Genomic DNA, 20,642 nt, shown 5'->3' on the forward strand with positions numbered 1-20,642 from the left:
ACATTACTCCGTTCCCCACTGTCAACATGACCACAACCAGCCACAACATGCAAACCATAACCACCAACAACTGATTTCCAGAAATTCAATGAAAAATTATTCCCTGCTGGCTGCTGAGGGAGTTGAGCACCTCGTCCAGGAGATCATTCTTGAGCTGAGCAAAGGAAGTTGGATTATGGCAGCCAAAACCCAATTGACCATGGGGTTTTTCAGCAGATACCAGTGAACAGTCAGGTGTCCTAGTTGATTTTCTCCTTTCTACCATGATGTAGATGCTCTAGTTCATCCAGCACTAATTGATGCTGGGTTCATTCAGCCTTTACCAGTGGAGTCTCAGAAGGGGACAACTCCAGAATGTCAGGAAAATCTTCCAAAGAAATTCTTCAAATTCCGACTTTGGAAAAACCATTAGTTATGACTGGGCAGCAATAATGAACTTCCTTATTCATCTAATATAGTTATTTTAAACTGTAAGGCAACCAGAGAATGACTATCTGGGAGTGGGAGTATACCCAAATACCACACTGATGTAAGGTAATCAGAAGCATTTTTATTGTCATGTACAATAAGATTAAATAAACAATGATAAAAACAATATATATATATATTTTAACTGGGGAGCAGAGAAATATTATGGGAGCAGGCAGCAACTAAATAATCAGTATATCCTGGATCCAGGTCAATGCTCCAGGTTCTCTGGAAAGGATGTGAAATTTCAAAGGGCGGTAAATTTCATGAGCAGCTTTGTAGGTCAAAATAGATCCGTTTCCAAATCGGCCGAAAGTGTTTCATACAAACACATGCACGATCAAATATTCAGAACTTTGTTTCGTGGCATCAGATTGGAAAATGATCAGCTTCTGACTCTCCACCTCCATGTTGTTTAACAGGGAACTTTGTTGCCTAGGTTGTTGATTTCCTTGCTGCAATTTATGAAGACCGAATTTAAACAAAATGGAATACCAAAGGCCAATGCTAGGATGGGAAGCTATTGAAAGCTAAAATCAATCACATTCCAAATCAGTATTTTCCGTGGTTTAGTTGAAGGGTGATCAAAGTATAAATGGTTAAGGGATGATTTAGGATTTTGAAACAATAGGGCAGGAAGAAAATTTTTCCGCAAGCTGGGAGATTTGAGGATTTGATAAAGTCAGAGGGAGGCCATTCAGGAAAGGAGTTAGGAAACAATCTTCATGCAAAAGGGTGGCAGAAGTGTGATACACACACTCACAAAATCCAGTAGATACTAGCTCAATTAATAATTTTACATCTGAGGCTGATAGATTTTTGCTAGACAAAAGCATGAAAGGATATGGAACCAAGCGAGTGGATGGGTCAAAATACAGTTCAGCCATGAATGGTGGCACAGACTCGAGAAGCTAACTAGAAATATAGGGACAGGAGGATTTTAAAGTAGGAATTTGTGGCCAAATGAAGATGAGAAAACTATGAACACAACGTCACAGTAAGGTGGCTGCAGATATTCCATTAACCTGAGATGGAAGGACTCATGTCAAATCCACATTACCACCTAAAATACTCCCCCTGAAAGACAGAGAACCTTATTGCATCATCAATTCTTAAGCTAAAGGAAATTTGTGAAGCTTGTTGCTAAAGATTGTCAAGTGGTGCAAAAGGCTAGCTTTAGCTCCAACAGAATTCTCTTTTGCAAAAAGATTATACAAACACAAGTGCATTGAATGATCCGCCACAGCTCTCTGTGCAACTCTGCTTTCATATTCAGTCAGAAATAAGAGGAAGGGAAGTGAAGCACCTCATGATATGGCCCAGCACCACTCTCCCTCCAACCTTTCCAAACAGTTGCTCATTCTCTCAGCTTACTTACTGGCCTAACTGGCAGGTATTCAATATATAGAATGATTCAGCAGTACTCAAGCTCTTTCAATTTTACTATTGCACTTGCTCCTTCCCAGTTTTAAGTTACATTGATCTCAGTCTAGATCCATTTACACCTTTTAAAAGAAATTAATTGAAACTGAACTTTCAGATGAGAGATCAGGGTAACCTTATAAAGTGTTGAAAAGGCTTCACTGCCTCAGATGCAAAGTGCTGGATCATCTCAGGTAGAGGCCTGAGCTCAATGATAGACACTCACAAAACCTTTCTGCTATAAGCACTGAAGCAAGAAAGCATCGGCCTTATAAGCTGCCACTGGCCATTTTGCATTACAGGCAAGCACCAAAGTGCTCGATAATCACAATGGGAAAATAGTGGCGCAATCAGAGTTTTGGGAAAGGAAGAATTTTACACAACACAGAGGGTAACCAGGGTTTCACCAAGAGTGCATCCAATTCTGATGTGATTAAAACAGCACTGCCTGAAAGGGTGGTAGAGGCAGAAACCCTCAGCTCATTTAAATGATGTCTGGATACGCACCTCAAGTGCTGTAATCTGCAGGATTAAGGACCAAATACCAGGAAGTGGGATTAGGCTGGGTGGCTCATTTTGTAGCCAGCACAGACAGGATCGGCCAAGTGGCCTCTTTCTGTGCTATAAACTTTATGATTCTAAAATATTCCTTCAAATTAGGGGAGTTCCATCAAGCTCCAGAATCACTTATTTTACTTCTAAAGGTGACTGCAGCTCCGCTTAAGTGTAGAAACCAAATGACTGCATTGCTCAACTGATCTGCAGTACACCTCACTTACTCAGGCCCAGGAAGTATAGGCACAGGTTGCAAAAGCTATTACTTGGAGAGGCTCATGTCTATGAAAAACTGCTGTTCGTTCTTTAACTGGCTAAAATCATTGCAACTCTGTCCTGGAGTACTGCAGTATTGTCTGCATAGGGTTGACATTTCCAACCCTTCATTACCAGGCATGTCATCTCAGAGCCGAACTGACCACAGGTATTTGTGGCAGATTACTACAGGCCAGATCCTTCAATCCCTGCAACCCTTTCTCCTGTGAAGCAACGACTGGATAGATTCTTCTGGTACCTTGAGCTATACAAACCATAACGTACTTGGGAACACCCACATACTCAATCCTAGGTTAGCCTATTGTTCAGAGCACATTGTATCTCAGCAACACAGCATTTGCAAGAAGCATTATAATTCTTTCAGAAATGCCTCATTGCAAGAACATCCCATTTGATGCCATTGTACAAATCACAAGAACAGAATATGGCAGGGACAGTGACAGCTTTGTCTCATACCTTTTGAATAAGGCTCAGTGAGTCTTTACTCGGAACTGAAGTAGAGTCTCAAATAAAATCTGGAATTTAATCACGTGCTCCCAGTTTTATCCAGGAGGACCGCATAAGGCACTAATCCTAAAATTAAATGAATAGATATAGTGCAAGGCATTTCCTGAGCCTCACACCACTCGTACACATCCTCTACAAAACCTGCCCTACCCATTCCTCATTTGAACAAAATACAGCCTGCTCTTTTCCAATGACTGCACGGGTAGTGTACACGCTGTAACAAGCTGAAGAACCAAGGTGAAGCTTGCCAGTAGTTCCCCATCTCAGTATGATCCCTTTTGTAGATAAAATCCTAGAACAGGTTGGGATTTGCCTGACCTGGCCCATTAAGGGCAATCTATGCAGCATACTCTGCTAGTTACTGAATTTCTATGCATATGTGTTCCGTATACTTTGGACTAGTGCTTAGTCAAGACCTCAAGAAAGTGGCCACAGATTGGATGGAGTGAACTGGACTAGCTATAGTTACTAAATTACCTAGAGGAGCCTTTTATATCCAGTTTGATGATAGTCTTAGCCAATGAAGCAATTTTGGTATAATTGCATGGTCTGGTGGATCATGTAGCTCACTGATGCTCTTATCTCTGAGCGCATTGTAATCCAACGGCAACTCCTGGTCTCTCAGTGCTTTATCGTAACCCACCATTGTTTCCACTGATCTGCAGAGGTTGAGTCCAACCTCTTAGGCCTGTTCTATTCCTTAAGCAGTCAAAGGCAGAGGTAGTACAGTGTTAGTCTAAAGTTCTGACACACTTGCAAAGCTTCTTACTGATGCATTATTATCGATGGAGCGTTACAACATTAATATACTGAGATGTAAGGCTGCCAACTTAGATCTCCAACAGTCCTTCGTTTTTCAAGGAACAGCAAACACAAACTGGTACAGGTAACATTACACAGAGCGGCCCGGAAGGTAGTGATGCTTGGGGTGAATTAAAATTTTAAAAATTTAGATTAGTAGTTTTTATCTTTTAGAGGCAAGAATATCACGGGATTATGGAGCAAATGTAGATAAAATGGAGTTAATACAGGTCATCCACCATTTAACAGAATAATGGATGAGGAACAAGAGGCTGAATGGCCTACTTCTGGTCCTATACACTCTCTCCTGAATGGGAATTTTTTATCCCCCAAAATGGATGAAATAAACTGCATGTAAGTCCATAAAGCAGATTGTCATCTGAAAGCTTTGGGTTCAACAAGAACTCTAAGAAATAAACAATGGAATAAATAAGAATGATTGAGAAAATCATTTATCTCAATTATTGCAGAAAATGCAAAGTCTTTTCAATGAAGCATATACCCATGCTTTACAGCATCATCAGGTTTAAACCTCCTGTGGGAACTCATAGTATAGAGCAGAGGAATTATTGGGTTGAAGCCTAAAATCAGATATTCTGTTCACATAATAGGTCTAACAATTAGCAAACTTGTTTTGGCGGGCAGGAATGTACTGCAACATATAACCTTGAAAAGGATTTCAGCAATGAAAGAGCATCAGAAAGATGCATTTAGTCAAGTCCATCATACCACGATTGGCTCAGCTACACAGGGACCACAAAGATGACTGGAAGAGCAATAGTAATATGAGCTTTGATAGGTAGGGGAACAGAGTGGTCTTTCTGTGGCTACAGATGTGAATCTGCTTCTGACATTGGCATCCAAAAACCACAGAATCCGAGCTTTTGCTACAGTATTATAAAGTTCAAATTTAGTAGTTAGCTACTTGCCTACAAACTGACACTGATCCAACCTCTCTGTGGCCAATGGCCATTAGCTGGTCCGGGGCACCATCAAAGTTTTGATTCAGAGCTAAACCCATATGAGTTGTCAAGCCCAGGGGCAAAAACTAGCCATGACCCTTGCAGAACACAGTAATCCTTATATCCAGATGGGTGGATTATAAAAACGCATCTGGGAGCTCTCACATAGTGCAGCCAGGAAGCAGTTGAGCAACACAGCTCAAGTCCTATTCCTGATTCACAAGTCTGCAAGATTCAGAGTGTAAGTGCACTTTTGTGGAGGCTGTGACATTCACATGGCTCACAGATGCAGTCAAGGCTCACACAATAGTGGTCATTCAAGTGAGGCACTGGAGGTGATGAGAGACTGTGGAACTAAGAATACAACAACAACATTCAGAAGGGACAGGAGGGAAGTGCAGCAGTGACTAGAGGCATTGATATCACAGTTTTAATTAGCACCTTCTCCCACAAACTCTAGGTATCAGTCAGATTGATACAGTAAGATATTAAGGAAACACTAAATAGGAGAGACAGACAACACATTCTCAGCCAGGTCACTTTGGTTGGGGAGGCGGGGAGGGTGGTGAACCTAAAGGAGACAAAGATGTCCAAGAAAAAGTCAGCATAGCCTACTGTGACGGTGTTCTGTATAACAGACTTCAATTATAATAAACCTACTCCTCTGTCCTCCCCAATCTCCCGGAAGAAGTGTCAATCATGGCCAATGAAGGAACTCTAACGCTAAGCAAAAATAACCCCAATAAAATGTTTTCCCAGCTTCAAAAGCTTGTAACAAGTTGACAACCAGCTCATCAGTTTAGACCCAAATAATGTACACATCAATTCAGCAAAAGTTCAGGAATATAGGGAGTATTGGTTTGGGATCCCAAAAATGTGTAAAAATATTAAAATATGTTAAGCAGATCAGCTGCACAATGGGAGAGCAGCTACAAGCCAGCTACACACAGGTAAACTGTTCTCACTGATGGACCACACCTGGATTAACACTACGAAGTTTGAGGATAGGAAAGAATTATTTTGTAGCTTTGACCCAGGAATGAGATAACACCTGGAGATTAAGATGCAACTACAGTTCCACCATCAGATTTACTTGATGCAATGGTAGGAATGCACTATTGGGAGAATCAGACTTAATCCAATACACTAACATTTGCATCCATCTCTTGTTAATAATGGTCTTTATTTATCAACGCAAACACCTCCATCACCATTGATAGACCTGCAATCAACAGTACTTCACCCTCATATTCATAGGTCATAATACTCTCCCCAGTTACAGACATTTGGGGAGATGAAATCTGTACTGGTTTTCCACAGTGCATGTGGACATGGCATAAACATTTCATACTCTATACACTTGACTGAAATAGTAATGCAGATTTTTGTCATTTGATGTCACACAGATTTTTTTTTAAAAACTTCCACCATTTCTCCACAAGAATTATAAACTGCACTAACTCAGGTACATTAAATCATTTTACACATATATACAGCCCACTCTAGTGAAGTCTGATGGTTTTACACACTACAAATCAGCCCTTCAATGACAAAGCCAACAGATGTTCTCCTAATGGCTCAGAGTTTACTGCTGAGCCACAAAGACCAGAAAGACCCCCCCTCCCCACCAGTAGCTGATCATAGCCAGCATGGCCTCAGAACACCACAGGGTAGAGAGAAAGATTGACCCAGGTTACAGGCCCTAATCAATGTTTATAAATGTTCAGGAACAGAACTTGGCTCAACTTTCAGGTGCCCTGCCCCGGTCCTACAATCTGCAGACACTCACTGTAAAGTACCAAGCTTGGGTGAGGCACTCAAGGGTGACCAGCACCCAGTAAGCAGCCACCATCTTCAGGGAGGAAACAGGCAAGAGAGGTAACTAAAATAAACAGATGAAGAGGGAAAAAGCCCAATGAATAACCATGCATTCGAACTCTTTACAAAATGAAACCTTTCCAGATTTGCTCTACAAAAACTTAAAGGAATATTCAGTGAGTTGTATAAGTCAAACTCGGAGCACTTAGTACACAGTATATATTACAAACTACTTAATAAGCTGTACGTTAGATAACTTTTAAGTTTGATGCTTGAAAGCAGATTCCAGAAGAGTAACAGCTTATCGAAACCGATGACAGCAAACGAGTTTCAACAAGTATTTAAAATAAAACGATCTTGTGAATGAAATAAAATGACTTTAACCTCTCAATATACATTGACATTGTGATTACACTGAAGGTTGCTGTTAGCCACTAGCATCTTCACATAACCAAGAATTGTAGATGGGAAGATGCCAAATGGCACACTTAGAAGTAAATATTTAAAATACTGAATTAGAATGGGACATTTATAAAAAAATCAGAGATCGTAGAAGTGCTCCACAGTTCATTTAACCAAAGGCAGTGCTGGTTCTCAGGCAGCTTTAACTCTGGCACCCAGTGATGGAAAATCTTTCTTCCTCCCCCAGTAACATACAGGTTCAGACAACCCTTAAGGATGTTTAAAAGACAAAAGGCATCAATTCATGGTTATAATAAAAACAGCTGCACCAATCACCAACCAGCTCTTCCAACTTCCAGTCCAGGTGCGAACAAACATCAGACAATAAGGCCTGAATATCCATGCTCTTGGGCTTACTCCAAAGCTGTATGAAGCATCAGTCCAATTGTCCACAAGCTGCACATCAATCTTCACTGAAGTCTTTATCAATGTTCATGTACACTTCATCAATGTAGCTAATGATTGCACAAGGAGCTGTCCGGTCAGGACATAGGAGCAGTGATACTGTCTCTTTCCAGTAACTGAAGCTAATGCAGGAGCTCTGTGGGAGGAAGAGGATCAGGCTTAAAACTGAACTTGTAAGAGGGTCATTAAGTTCCTTCCCTCTGTCCTAAAGGAGACAAGTGAAGTCAGGATATAGCCCCTAGGTTCCGGGCATTGTACAGTGCCTCACCCAACTGACCATTTATCTCATGCATGAGGTGATTTTTGTTATAACAAGAGAGACGGTGATTGATAGATGTATTTAAAATGTTAAAGTGATGGGACAAGGTGGTTGGAAAGTTCTTGTATCCAGTGGACAAGGGATCAAGAACTAGGGAATTAGATATAAAATGAAATGAGAGATTCAAGAACAGAGTGCAAGAGAAACTGCTCTTTTTAAAAAGAGGGTTGAGAACTGGCTATTGAAGCAGAAAGCATGTCAACAATTTGGTTAGACAAGTAGTTGCAGGAAAAGGGGGATAGAAGGGAATTTGAGAACAGAGCACATGGGATGAGGATGCTGCTCATGATGGAATAACACCAACATGGACCCAGTTGGGATAAACAGCCTATCTACAGATAGCAATCCTTTTCAATACTTGCAAGCCCAGGCAGCAAGAATCATCAAGTTATTTCATCCATACAGGCCATAAAAGCCATGTCTGGTCAAATCATGAATCAGCACGAATACACACAAGCACTCTCTAGCACTGGCTAAAAACTCACTATCGCACTCCAGTTATCATCCAGTTGAGGATGAGGAGCTCAGCACAGCAAGTGAACTTTAAACCTTCCTTGGTAGAGGGTTGATTAGCAAATTCACCACTAAATAACCGATAATCCATCATTTCTCACCACAAAGTTAACATTCCCAATGAATAGCATTCCTCAAGGCAAACAGGTCAAGATAGGATAGCCATAAATTGGAAAGTTAGTGTTATAATTTAATTTAATCTGGATTATTATTAAAGAAAATATTCAACTTGTATTTAAAATGATTGAAAAGCTTCACGATTTATGCCTCAGCTATCCACACTCACATTCTCCAGGCATGTGCTGTCCTTATCTTTGTTGAGGTAATGCTCTTGCCAGAAGCGCAGCAGACTGTGAAAATTGTTGAGGAGGAAGCCCGGATACTTCTCACAAAGCTCCTTCTCTCGTAGAGCATTCAGGTAGAATGGCAGCTTGCCCTTACGTCTTGCCAGCATCAAGATCACCAGGCTAGTGTTCAGGCAGCTAACATTTTCCTTTAATAGGAAAAGCATTAAATGTCAGTAAGGTGCATTTGCAGTCAACCACTTCCCCCCACCAGCTCATAACAATGTGTTTTGAGCAAGCATGAGACACTTTATATAGAGTGCACGGAGCAGACTTTATTGATACCAAGTGAGTGATTGGCCCAACTAGAGAAAAAGCAAAATACTGCAGATACTGGGAATCTGAAACAAAAACAGAAAATGCTGGAAAAACTCAGCAAGTCTGACAGCATTTGTGGAGAGAAAAAAACAAAGTTAACAGCTTGAGTCCATATGACCCTTCTTCAGAGCAAAAGCAGTAGAGAAAAAGCAGCTTTTGGTTTCTGCATCTTTCAAATCTTTCGAAAAAACAGGTTTCTTCACTCATTTGATTGAGATGTACAAAATCTTGAGGGGCCTGGATACAGTGGATGGGAAGGGCCTATTTACTTTAGCAGAAAGGTCAGTGGACTAAGGGGCATAGGTTTAAAGTGATTGGCAGAAAGATTAGGGGGGGGGAGTTGAGAAAAAAATGTTTTCACTCAGAGTTGTGGGGGCTGGAGCTCACTGCCTGAAAAGGTAGTAGAGGCAGGAATCCTCAACTCATTTAAATGGTGTCTGGATATACACCTCAAGTGCTGTAACCCGCAGGGCTACAGACCAAATGCTGGAAAGTGGGATTAAGCTGGGTGGCTTTTTTTTTTACTGGCATACACAATAGGCCAAGTGGCCTCTTTCTGTGCCATACAGGAGTAGGTTATTTAGCCCACTGAGCCTGCTCCAACATTCAATTAGATCTACCTCAACACCACTTTCCCGAGCTATCCACATATCCCAAGGTCATTAGTCTCCGGAAAACTATCGATTTCTGTCTTGAACATGCTCAATGATTGAGATTCCACAGCTCTCTGCGGTAGAGAATTCCAAAGATTCACCACCCTCTGATTCTCACATATTTTGCCTATTTAAAAGTATGTCACAGATAAGGCCTCATGCTAAAAGTATGAACTTAGTATGCCATTAAAAATCCAATAATACCACATTCAACAAGGTGCAACTTCTTCAAAGGGTTTTACAGTGACACTAACACCATAAAAGTGGAAGATTTTATCAATTCACGGATTGCTCGTGGAACTTCAACCGCTCACTCGCTGGAAGAGCGTAGAGTTAGTGATGCAATTTCTTCAAAATGATGTCAGTCACAAAGTTGAGTGCTGACATATCTGAGATTATTCTGAGTTTAGTTTATTATGTCCCTCTTCAGGATTACCCCTCACTGTTGGTTCCAACCTTCTCTTCATCATGATTTTTTTGGATTCTTTCACAGGATGTGGGTGTCCTGGCTGGGCCAGCATTTATTGCCCATTCCTATTTGCCCTTGAGAAGGTGGCGGTGAGCTCCCTTCTTGAACCGCTGCAGTCCATGTGGTGTAGGTACACCCATAGTGCTGTTAGGGAGGGAGTTCACAGAATCAGAGAATTTTAACAGCACAGGAGGCCATTTGGCCCATGTCTGCACCAGCTCTCCAAATGAGCATTATGACCTAGTGCCATTGCCCTGCCTTTTCCCTGTACCCCTGCACATTGTTTCTATTCAAATAATCATCTAATGTCCTCTTGAATTTTGATTGAACCTGCCTCCACCACAATTCCAGTGCACTCCAGACTTAAACCACTCACTGTGTGAAAACGTTTTTTCTCACATCACATTTGCTTCTTTTCTGAATCACTTTAAATCTTTGCCTTCTCATTCTTGATCCTTTTACAAGTGGGAACAGCTTCTCCCTATCTCTGTCCAGCCCCCTCATGATTTTGAACATCTCTATCAAATTTCCTCTTAGCCACCTTCTCTCCAAGGAGAACAGTCCCAACCTCTCCAATCTATCCTCATAGCTGAAGTTTCTCATCCCTGGAACCATTCTTGTAAAAATGTGTTCTGCACTCTCTCCAATGTGTTCACATCCTTCCTATAATGTGGCATCTAGGACTGTACACAATATTCCAGCTGAGGTCTAACGAGTGCCTTATATAAATTCAGCATAACCTCCTTGCTCTTGTACTCTTTGCCCCTATTAAATAAAGCCCAGGATACTATATGCTTTATTAACTGCTCTCTCCACCTGTTCTGACACCTTTAATGTCTATGCACATATATACCTAGGTCTTTCTACTCCTGCACTCCCTTCAAAATTTCACCCCTTATTTTATATTGTCTGTCCATGTTCTTTCTACCAAAATGCATCACCTCACACTTCTACAAAGCATAGATATACACATCCAAGACTTTGACCAAGTCAGGGTGGAGTACGGCTTGCAGGGGAACTTTCAGGTGGTGGTGTTCCCATGTGTCTGCTGCCCTTGCCCTTTTAGGTGATAGTGGTCGTGGGTTTGGAAGCTGCTGTTGAAGAAGCCTTGATGAGTTTCTGCAGTGTCTCTTGTAAGTGGTACACACTGCTGCCACTGTGCGCTGGTGGTGGAGTAAGTGAATATTGAAGGTGGTGGATGTGGTGCCAATCAAGCGGGCTGCTTTGTCGTGGATAGTGTCGAGCTTCTTGACTGTTGTGGGAGCTGCACTCATCTCGGCAAGTGAAGAATATTCCATCACACTCCTAATTTGTGCCTTGTAGATGGTGGACAGGCTTTGGGGAGTTAGGAGATAAGTTACTCGCCATAGAATGCCCAGCCTCTGACCAGCCCTTATAGCCACAGTATTTATATGGCTAGCCCAGTTCAATTTCTGGTCAATGGTGGCTCCCAGAATGTTAATAGCAAAGGATTCAGCAATGGTAATGCCAATGAATGTCAAGAGGTGATGGTTGGATTCTTTCTTGTTGGAGATTATCGTTGCCTGGCACTTTTGTGGCACGAATGTTATTTGCACTTCTCAGCTCAAGCCTGGATATTGTCCAGGTCTTGCTGCTTTTGAGCTTAGACTGCTTCAGTATCTGAGGAGTCGCAAATGGTGAACATTGTGCAATCATCAGCGAACATCCCCATTTCTGACCATATGATGGAGGGAAGGTCATTGATGAAGCAGTTGAAGATGTTTGGGCCTAGGACACTGCCCTGAGGAACTCCTGCAGTGACATCCTGGGACAAAGATGACTAACCAACAGCTACAACCATCTTCCTTTGTGCTAGGTGTGCCTCCAATTAGTGGAGTTATCTCCTTTATTCCCATTGACTCCAGTTTTGCTAGGGCTCCTTGATGCCACACTCGGTTAAATGCCGCCTTCATGTTAAGGGCAGTCACTCTCACCTCAAGTTTGGCTCTTTTGTCCATGTTTGGTCCAAGGCTGTAACAAGTGAGTGCCACTTGATAGCACTGTTGATGACATCTTCCATCATTTTACTGATGATCAAGAGTAGACTGATGGGACGGTAATTGGCTGGATTGGGTTTGTCCTGCTTTTTGTGTACAGGACATATCTGGGCAATTTCCACTGTGTCGTGTAGATGCCAGTGTTGTCGCTGTACTGGAACAGCTTGGCTAGGGGCGCAGCAAGTTCTGGAGTACAAGTCATCAGTGCTATTGCTGGCAGATTTCTTGATATCACATGCAGTGGACTGAATTGGCTGAAGACTGGCATCTGTGATGCTAGGGGCCTCAGGAAGAGGCAGAGGTGGATCATCCACTTTGCACTTCTGGCTGAAGATGATTGATTATAAATGTCTTTAGGCACTAAGATATTTCACCAAAACAAATGCATAAATTCAATCCCATATCTAGTGTATTTGAGATAGTGTTCACCCTGTTATTAAATTCCTTATGTGATAGCAATATTTGGATCTCCACATTATTCTACACATGTGCAGACTCCCGGAGTCGCTATCAGGTTCAGAAGAGTAATTATGGCGAATGCTGACAGCTTTGTCATCATGGCCACTGCAAAATCTGAGCCATTGTATTTTCAATCAGTGCTGTGTGTTTAGAGAGTTCCATCTAACATTTTTGCTTTAATTCATTCACGGGATGTGGGCTTCGCTGGCTGGGCCAACATTTATTGCCCATCCCTAGTTGCCTTGAGAAGGTGGTGAGCTGCCTTCTTGAACCACTGCTGTACATGTGGTGTAGGTACACCCACAGTGCTGTTAGGTGGGGGGCAGGGGGAGGATTTCCAGGAATTTTGACCCAGCGACAGTGAAAGAACAGCGATATATTTCCAAGTCAGGATGGTGTGTGACTTGGAAGGGAACTTCCAAGTGGTGGAGTTTGCATCTATCATCTGTAACAATATAAATGAAACCATTAAGCACTCAAGGGCCTGTGAACAATAGGTATTTTTGCTCCCCCTGCCCCCAACCCAAGGAGTTCACTTCCTTGGAAGATGGCATTGACCTTTGGGCTTAATGACATTACCAGGTAAACGTCCATTGTTGATTGGTTGCTCAATGACATTAGTCCTAAATCTCAATTTACAAAGGCGCTTCAAGTTTGCAGTAATTCACGGAATGAAACTCCCAACCACCACTGACAACCCATCACCTCTGAAGTTAGCCTTATGAAAAATATACTTTTATCAGAGCAGAGACATTCAGCCACATGTAAACAACAAATTCCTATGGAACTGCTCGTGCTAAGTCAGAGAATGTAGTTTTTAAAAAGATGGGAACATTACACCATATAAAATGGAATGTAGACATGTGCCCCCTTAACATTAGGTGCAACTGTTGTGGGTTCTTGAACTGACAGCAGTTAAGTTAGGGGTCAGGGCCGAGGACAAGGGGTGGGCATTAGACTCCACATTAGAACCTTGGCTTAGTTCAAATGACAAGAATGAAGGATTTTGCAAACTACATGGTATCAACTTGATGTTAGAGAGAGAGTAAGAAGCTTAGACAGAATGTAAATACTTCACAAAAGGCTTACCTGTGTGAGAGTCTGTACTTGAATAATATTAATTAGCCGGAAAAGAAATGAGAGTCGGTTTTCCACACGGGAGATGTAGGACAGTAGGCAGCACTGGGAAATCACTTCTGCAACTAAATAGAACGCACAGTCGTCAGAATGACAGAGGATAACCACATTCCCACCTTTCCTCTCAAAGATCAGTGCAGAAATGATAAACCACAAACTTCGTGGAAAAACACATGATTTACCAGCTCAATGTAAATAGATAAATGCAGATCATGACACCACAGGCTACTGTAATTAGGGCCAAAGACTCAGAAACCACCTGAGCTCCACTTTTGTGTCACCTGCAGCAAACTTGTTACCATGTGCCCTGGAGTCTGCGTCAGCTGATGCTAGCTGAGCAGGGAATCAGTACTGCCAACTCCAACAGAAGCAGAACGTAGAATTATCCCAATTCTCAGACTGCAATTTATTGGTCAGCATTTATTGCCCATCCCTAATTGCCCTAGCTCATAGGGCAGTTAAGAGTCAACATATAGGCCAGACCACATAAGGATGACAGATTTCCTTCTCTGAACCAGATGGGTTTTTACAACAATCGGTAATGGTTTCATGGTCATCATTAGACTTTTAATTTCAATTTCAGATTTTATTTATTGAATTCAAATTCTACCATCAGCCGTGGCGTGATTAGAACCCAGAGCATTACCCTAGGTCTCTGAATTATTAGCCCAGCGACAATACCACTACGCCATCGCCTCCCCTGTGTGAAGTTAAGGACCCCATTAAAAGCTTCTGGCAATGTCTCCCACCAGAAATATCTTAAGGGTCACGAGTAATAGGGCAGATCGGGGAAGATGGCTGGATTCACTTACTCGATTGTCATTACTTGTTATAATGTCGCCTGAATGCTGCCTACCACTCGCCAGCCTCAGCCTGGATTTTTTAAATCTCTTGCTCTAGGCTCACACAGGCTACTTCATTATTGGAGTTCTGAATGCACCTGAACACGGCCAGATCATCACTTCTAACCTTATCATGGTGGGAAGATCATTGATGAAGCAGCTGAAGATGGTTGGGCCGAGGACACTAACCTGAGGAACTCCTGCAGTGTTGCCCCGGGACTACAAGTGGCCTCTAATAACCACAGTCATTTTCCTGTGCACAGGTTGACTCCAGGTATGGGAGACACTGCTGCTTGATCTCATTCACAAGTTTGCTTTGGCTCTTTGATGCTTTAAGGGCACTGACAGACACCTCTTGAAATTTATTCTCTGCTTACTGCTCCCGACCTGTTCGGTGTTAAATTTGTTGCTGCTCACAAACTTAATAAAATTCTGTGTTTTCAGATTTGTAGGATATTGGAAAGTTTATACTCTGCCATGCTTCTTTTGAGGACAGGAAGAGACAGAATGAATTTGTTTCATTGCAGAATTACTTCAACTTCTCGATTGTTCATAAAAGGACAACTTAATATTCATTCTACCTTTTACAGCATCTGTTTGGCTCTCAAATCTGTCCAATGACAACACAATGCAGCGGACCAGCATGTTGGAATCCACTAAAGAGCTGTTGATCTGGTTCAAAAATATCTGAAACTGAATAGACAGACAGTGTCATGATTTGCTGTGTTTGGTGAATGCTATCAAGTTTGAAAACATGCTATTAGCTGGAAAGAGATTAAAATACACACTGCAGGTTACATTGACAGAGGGAAAATCTTGCTGTTTTCAGTAGCTGATTATGAGTGCCTTGGCTTGGCTGTTTATCAGATAATTACTTCCATCCATATGAAAAAGTAGAGTCCTGTTTTTAGCAATTTCACCTGGTTGCGATATTTGCTGGAAGAAAAACCATGAAACATCCCAGCGTAGGAACAAGCCTTTCACCCTCATGCCAGTATTATTAACACGAGTCACTCCTCTCTTTTACTCCTCACATCCATTTATATTCTTTTCCAAGCTATTATGTCATGGGGATTGTACAATTACAAACCACAAGAGAGAACTTGGGAGATTTTGTTTTAAAGAATGTAATCACCGAACAAATTCAATTTCAAGACTCAAGGACACGCTTTCTGATTGAGGACAACCAGGAGCGAAAATCTGTCACCACAAAAAAACCCACTGACAACACCACACCACACCAAACCCCCAGCCGCACCACTGCCCCGCACCACACCAAACCTCCAGCCGCACCACTGCCCCACACCACACCAAACCCCCAGCCGCACCACTGCCCCGCACCACACCAAACCCCCAGCCGCACCACACCAAACCCCCAGCCGCACCACTGCCCCACACCACACCAAACCCCCAGCCGCACCACTGCCCCACACCACCCCAGCCCCCAGCCGCACCACTGCCCCGCACCACACCAAACCCCCAGCCGCACCACTGCCCCGCACCACACCAAACCCCCAGCCGCACCACACCAAACCCCCAGCCGCACCACTGCCCCGCACCACCCCACCCCCAGCCGCACCACTGCCCCGCACCACACCAAACCCCCAGCCACACCACTGCCCCGCACCACACCAAACCCCCAGCCACACCACACCACGGCCCTCACCCCAGACGCGCTGCTGCCCAGCACCACACCAACCCCCCAGCCACGCCACATCACACCAAACCCACCCCAGCCGCACTACTGCCCCGCACCACACCAAACCCCCAGCCGCACCACACCAAACCCCCAGCCGCACCACACCAAACCCCCAGCCGCACCACACCAAACCCCCAGCCGCACCACACCAAACCCCCAGCCGCACCACACCAAACCCCCAGCCGCACCACACCAAACCCCCAGCCGCACCACACCAAACCCCCAGCCGCACCACACCAAACCCCCAGCCGCACCACACCAAACCCCCAGCCGCACCACACCAAACCCCCAGCCGCACCACTGCCCCACACCACCCCATCCCCAGCCGCACCACTGCCCCACACCACCCCATCCCCAGCCGCACCACAGCCCCGCACCACACACCACCCCCAGCCACACCACTGCCCCGCACCACACCAAACCCCCAGCCACACCACTGCCCCGCACCACACACCACCCCCAGCCGCACCACTGCCCCGCACCACACACCACCCCCAGCCGCACCACTGCCCCGCACCACACCACCACCCTCACCCCAGATGCACTGCTGCCCCGCACCACACCAACCCCCTAGCCACGCCACATCACACCAAACCCCCCCCAGCCACACCACTGCCCCGCACCACACCAACCCCCCAGCCACGCCACATCACACCAAACCCCCCCCAGCCGCACCACTGCCCCGCACCACACCAAACCCCCAGCCGCACCACTGCCCCGCACCACACCAAATCCCCAGCCTCACCACTGCCCCGCACCACACCAAACCCCCAGCCGCACCACACCAAACCCCCAGCCGCACCACACCAAACCCCCAGCCGCACCACACCAAAACCCCAGCCGCACCACTGCCCCACACCACCCCACCCCCAGCCGCACCACACCAAACCCCCAGCCACACCACTGCCCCGCACCACACCAAACCCCCAGCCACACCACTGCCCCGCACACCAAACCCCCAGCCGCACCACACCAAACCCCCAGCCGCACCACTGCCCCACACCACACCAAACCCCCAGCCGCACCACACCAAACCCCCAGCCGCACCGCTGCCCCGCACCACACCAAACCCCCAGCCGCACCGCTGCCCCGCACCACACCACCGCCCTCACCCCAGACGCGCCGCTGCCCCGCACCACACCAACCCCCCAGCCACGCCACATCACACCAAACCCCCCCCAGCCGCACCACTGCCCCACACCACACCACCGCCCTCACCCCAGACGCGCCGCTGCCCCACACCACACCAAACCCCCAGCCACACCACACCAAACCCCCAGCCACACCACACCAAACCCCCAGCCACACCACACCAAACCCCCAGCCACACCACACCAAACCCCCAGCCACACCACACCAAACCCCCAGCCACACCACACCAAACCCCCAGCCACACCACACCAAACCCCCAGCCACACCACACCAAACCCCCAGCCACACCACACCAAACCCCCAGCCACACCACACCAAACCCCCAGCCACACCACACCAAACCCCCAGCCACACCACACCAAACCCCCAGCCACACCACACCAAACCCCCAGCCACACCACACCAAACCCCCAGCCACACCACACCAAACCCCCAGCCACACCACACCAAACCCCCAGCCACACCACACCAAACCCCCAGCCACACCACACCAAACCCCCAGCCACACCACACCAAACCCCCAGCCACACCACACCAAACCCCCAGCCACACCACACCAAACCCCCAGCCACACCACACCAAACCCCCAGCCACACCACACCAAACCCCCAGCCACACCACACCAAACCCCCAGCCACACCACACCAAACCCCCAGCCACACCACACCAAACCCCCAGCCACACCACACCAAACCCCCAGCCACACCACACCAAACCCCCAGCCACACCACACCAAACCCCCAGCCACACCACACCAAACCCCCAGCCACACCACACCAAACCCCCAGCCACACCACACCAAACCCCCAGCCACACCACTGCCCCACACCACCCCACCCCCAGCCGCACCACACCAAACCCCCAGCCACACCACTGCCCCACACCACCCCACCCCCAGCCGCACCACACCAAACCCCCAGCCACACCACTGCCCCGCACCACACCAAACCCCCAGCCGCACCACTGCCCCGCACCACACCAAACCCCCAGCCGCACCACTGCCCCGCACCACACCACCGCCCTCACCCCAGACGCGCTGCTGCCCCGCACCACACCAACCCCCCAGCCACGCCACATCACACCAAACCCCCCCCCAGCCGCACCACACCACCGCCCTCCCCAGTCGCGCTGCTGCCCCGCACACCAACCCCCCTCAGCCGCGCCACACGAACACCCCCCCAGCTGCACCACTGCCCCACACCACTCCCTCCAGCCACGCTGCTGCCCCATACCACACCAACCCCCCCCCCAGCTGCCCCGCACCACACCACACCCCCACCAGCCGCCCCGCACACCAATGCCCCCATCCCAGCGATGCTGCTGCCCCACACCACACACCCCCAGCAATGCTGCCCCACACCAAACCCCCAGCAACGCTGCTGCCCCCACACCATACCAAACCCCCCAGCCGTGCCGCTGCCCCACACCACACCAAACCCCCCCAGCCGTGCCGCTGCCCCACACCACACCAACCCCCATCCCCATCCCAGCGACACTGCTGCCCCACACCGCACCCCGGCCCGACAACACCATTGCCACTTACCAAAGGCATTGCTGCCCTTTACCCTCCCCCTCCGAAGGTGTCGTTGCCCCTTACTCCCCTCACCAAAGACACTGTTGTCCTCTTCATCCCCTGGCATTGTTGCTGGTCCTGGGGTTATTTGTTGTTATCCATTAGAACATTCTTCCAGAGTCAGCTGTGTTTGACCATCGAGCAGAGAAATGGCATGAATTTATCAGAGTGAGTTCCTGGCTTCTGGGGCATGTACTTGAAGAGTGACAGCACTGCTTCTTGCTGCCACACTACTCTCACCCCTTCATCAACCTTTGAACACAGGGGCCTAAGAGGCAGCCCCTGTGCCCAGCACTGAGTCAGGGTGAATGGCAGGAAATAATGCCAGACCCAGGTTGGTTTCTCATTTTGATTCTGCTCCAGGGCATGTGGGGTGGTTGAGCTGAAGAGGGCAGGAGGAAGAATGAGGTAAGGCAGAGACATGGAGAAGGACATCCAGCAGAGAACCAGCCAAAGGTACTGGCATTCCTTTCAACTCAGTGGTTTGCTGGGCCAATTCAGATGGTCATTCAGAGTCAACTACATCAGTGCCTCATACAGGCCCAGACTGGAAAAGGGTGGCAGGTTTTCTACTCTAAAGGACATCAGTGAATCAGTTGGGCTTTTCCAGCAATCAGACTGCTTTGTGGTCACTTTTACTGATGGATGAAATACAAGCATCTTTCAAAATCATTAATAAAGCAAAGTACTCGCTATACAATCAAATGTTAATCAGGTAGACGCTAACATGCAGATGAAGCTGTGCAACTCACCTTCTCTTCTGTGTTTACGTACTTATTAAACCTCTTGAAGGCATCAATGTTGAATTTCATCAATTCACCCAAAAGGTCAAAATAACTCTGCAACACATCCCTTGATTTACACTCGCTGTCGATAATGCAGAAAAGAATGTGCTGCAAAAATAAACATAGAACTAACTCTTTTAGTTAGGAAGGGGCACTGACCTTCAGCGGTCCTGATGACAATCATATTGCTGTTCTGAATCTCTGTGCCCTGAACATTTTCGTACAACTTTTCAAACACATTCCTTCAAAGGTTTCTTTTTAAAATTTCTGATTCCAAAGAGTTCATTTATATTGAAATTTAAAAACAAATTTAAATTGGATTCTTTAGTTAGACATGGCCCTTTCATCTCTTGGATGCAAGTTCTAATCAGGCAGAATTGATATGAAGGCCTCCTTTTATTTTGCTCACTTAAGGGCCTATCCCATGTGAACTGAGAACGATGCAGTTTTAATCCCGTTCCAGCCACATGCTTTGCACAACTCAGCAGCGGAAAGTGTAGTGAGAGAAGCGAGAGCACAATACTGGCAGCTAGTAATGCCAAGTTTGGGAATAAGGCACAGGGAGAAGGGGAGAGTGAGCTTTATTGTGCATCTAACTGTGTCAACCCAAGAGTAGCCAATACTGGTACTACTTGCCAAAGTTGGAAAAAAACTATTTTCCACTGCAGTAACGTCCTCAAAATTA

At 46.1% G+C, this 20,642-nt stretch overlaps 1 protein-coding gene across 2 annotated transcripts in view; it reads right to left on the reverse strand.

The window, feature by feature from the left end:
- Positions 1-530: 530 nt before the first annotated feature.
- The window catches only part of LOC121286895 (short transient receptor potential channel 4-associated protein-like), a 101,157-nt gene continuing 81,045 nt past the window's right edge, over positions 531-20,642 (reverse strand). For both annotated transcript variants that reach the window (XM_041204119.1, XM_041204118.1), the window contains exons 15-19: positions 19,925-20,065; positions 15,330-15,441; positions 13,859-13,971; positions 8,795-9,001; positions 531-7,812 (exon numbers count right to left, since the gene is read on the reverse strand). In XM_041204119.1, coding sequence (XP_041060053.1) covers positions 7,675-7,812; positions 8,795-9,001; positions 13,859-13,971; positions 15,330-15,441; positions 19,925-20,065 — 711 coding nt within the window. In that variant the 3' untranslated portion in view covers positions 531-7,674. The remainder of the gene's footprint in view (positions 7,813-8,794; positions 9,002-13,858; positions 13,972-15,329; positions 15,442-19,924; positions 20,066-20,642) is intronic.

The sequence above is a fragment of the Carcharodon carcharias genome, chromosome 14 (assembly GCF_017639515.1).
Source record: "Carcharodon carcharias isolate sCarCar2 chromosome 14, sCarCar2.pri, whole genome shotgun sequence".
In the NCBI taxonomy this organism is placed as follows: Eukaryota; Metazoa; Chordata; class Chondrichthyes; order Lamniformes; family Lamnidae; genus Carcharodon; species Carcharodon carcharias.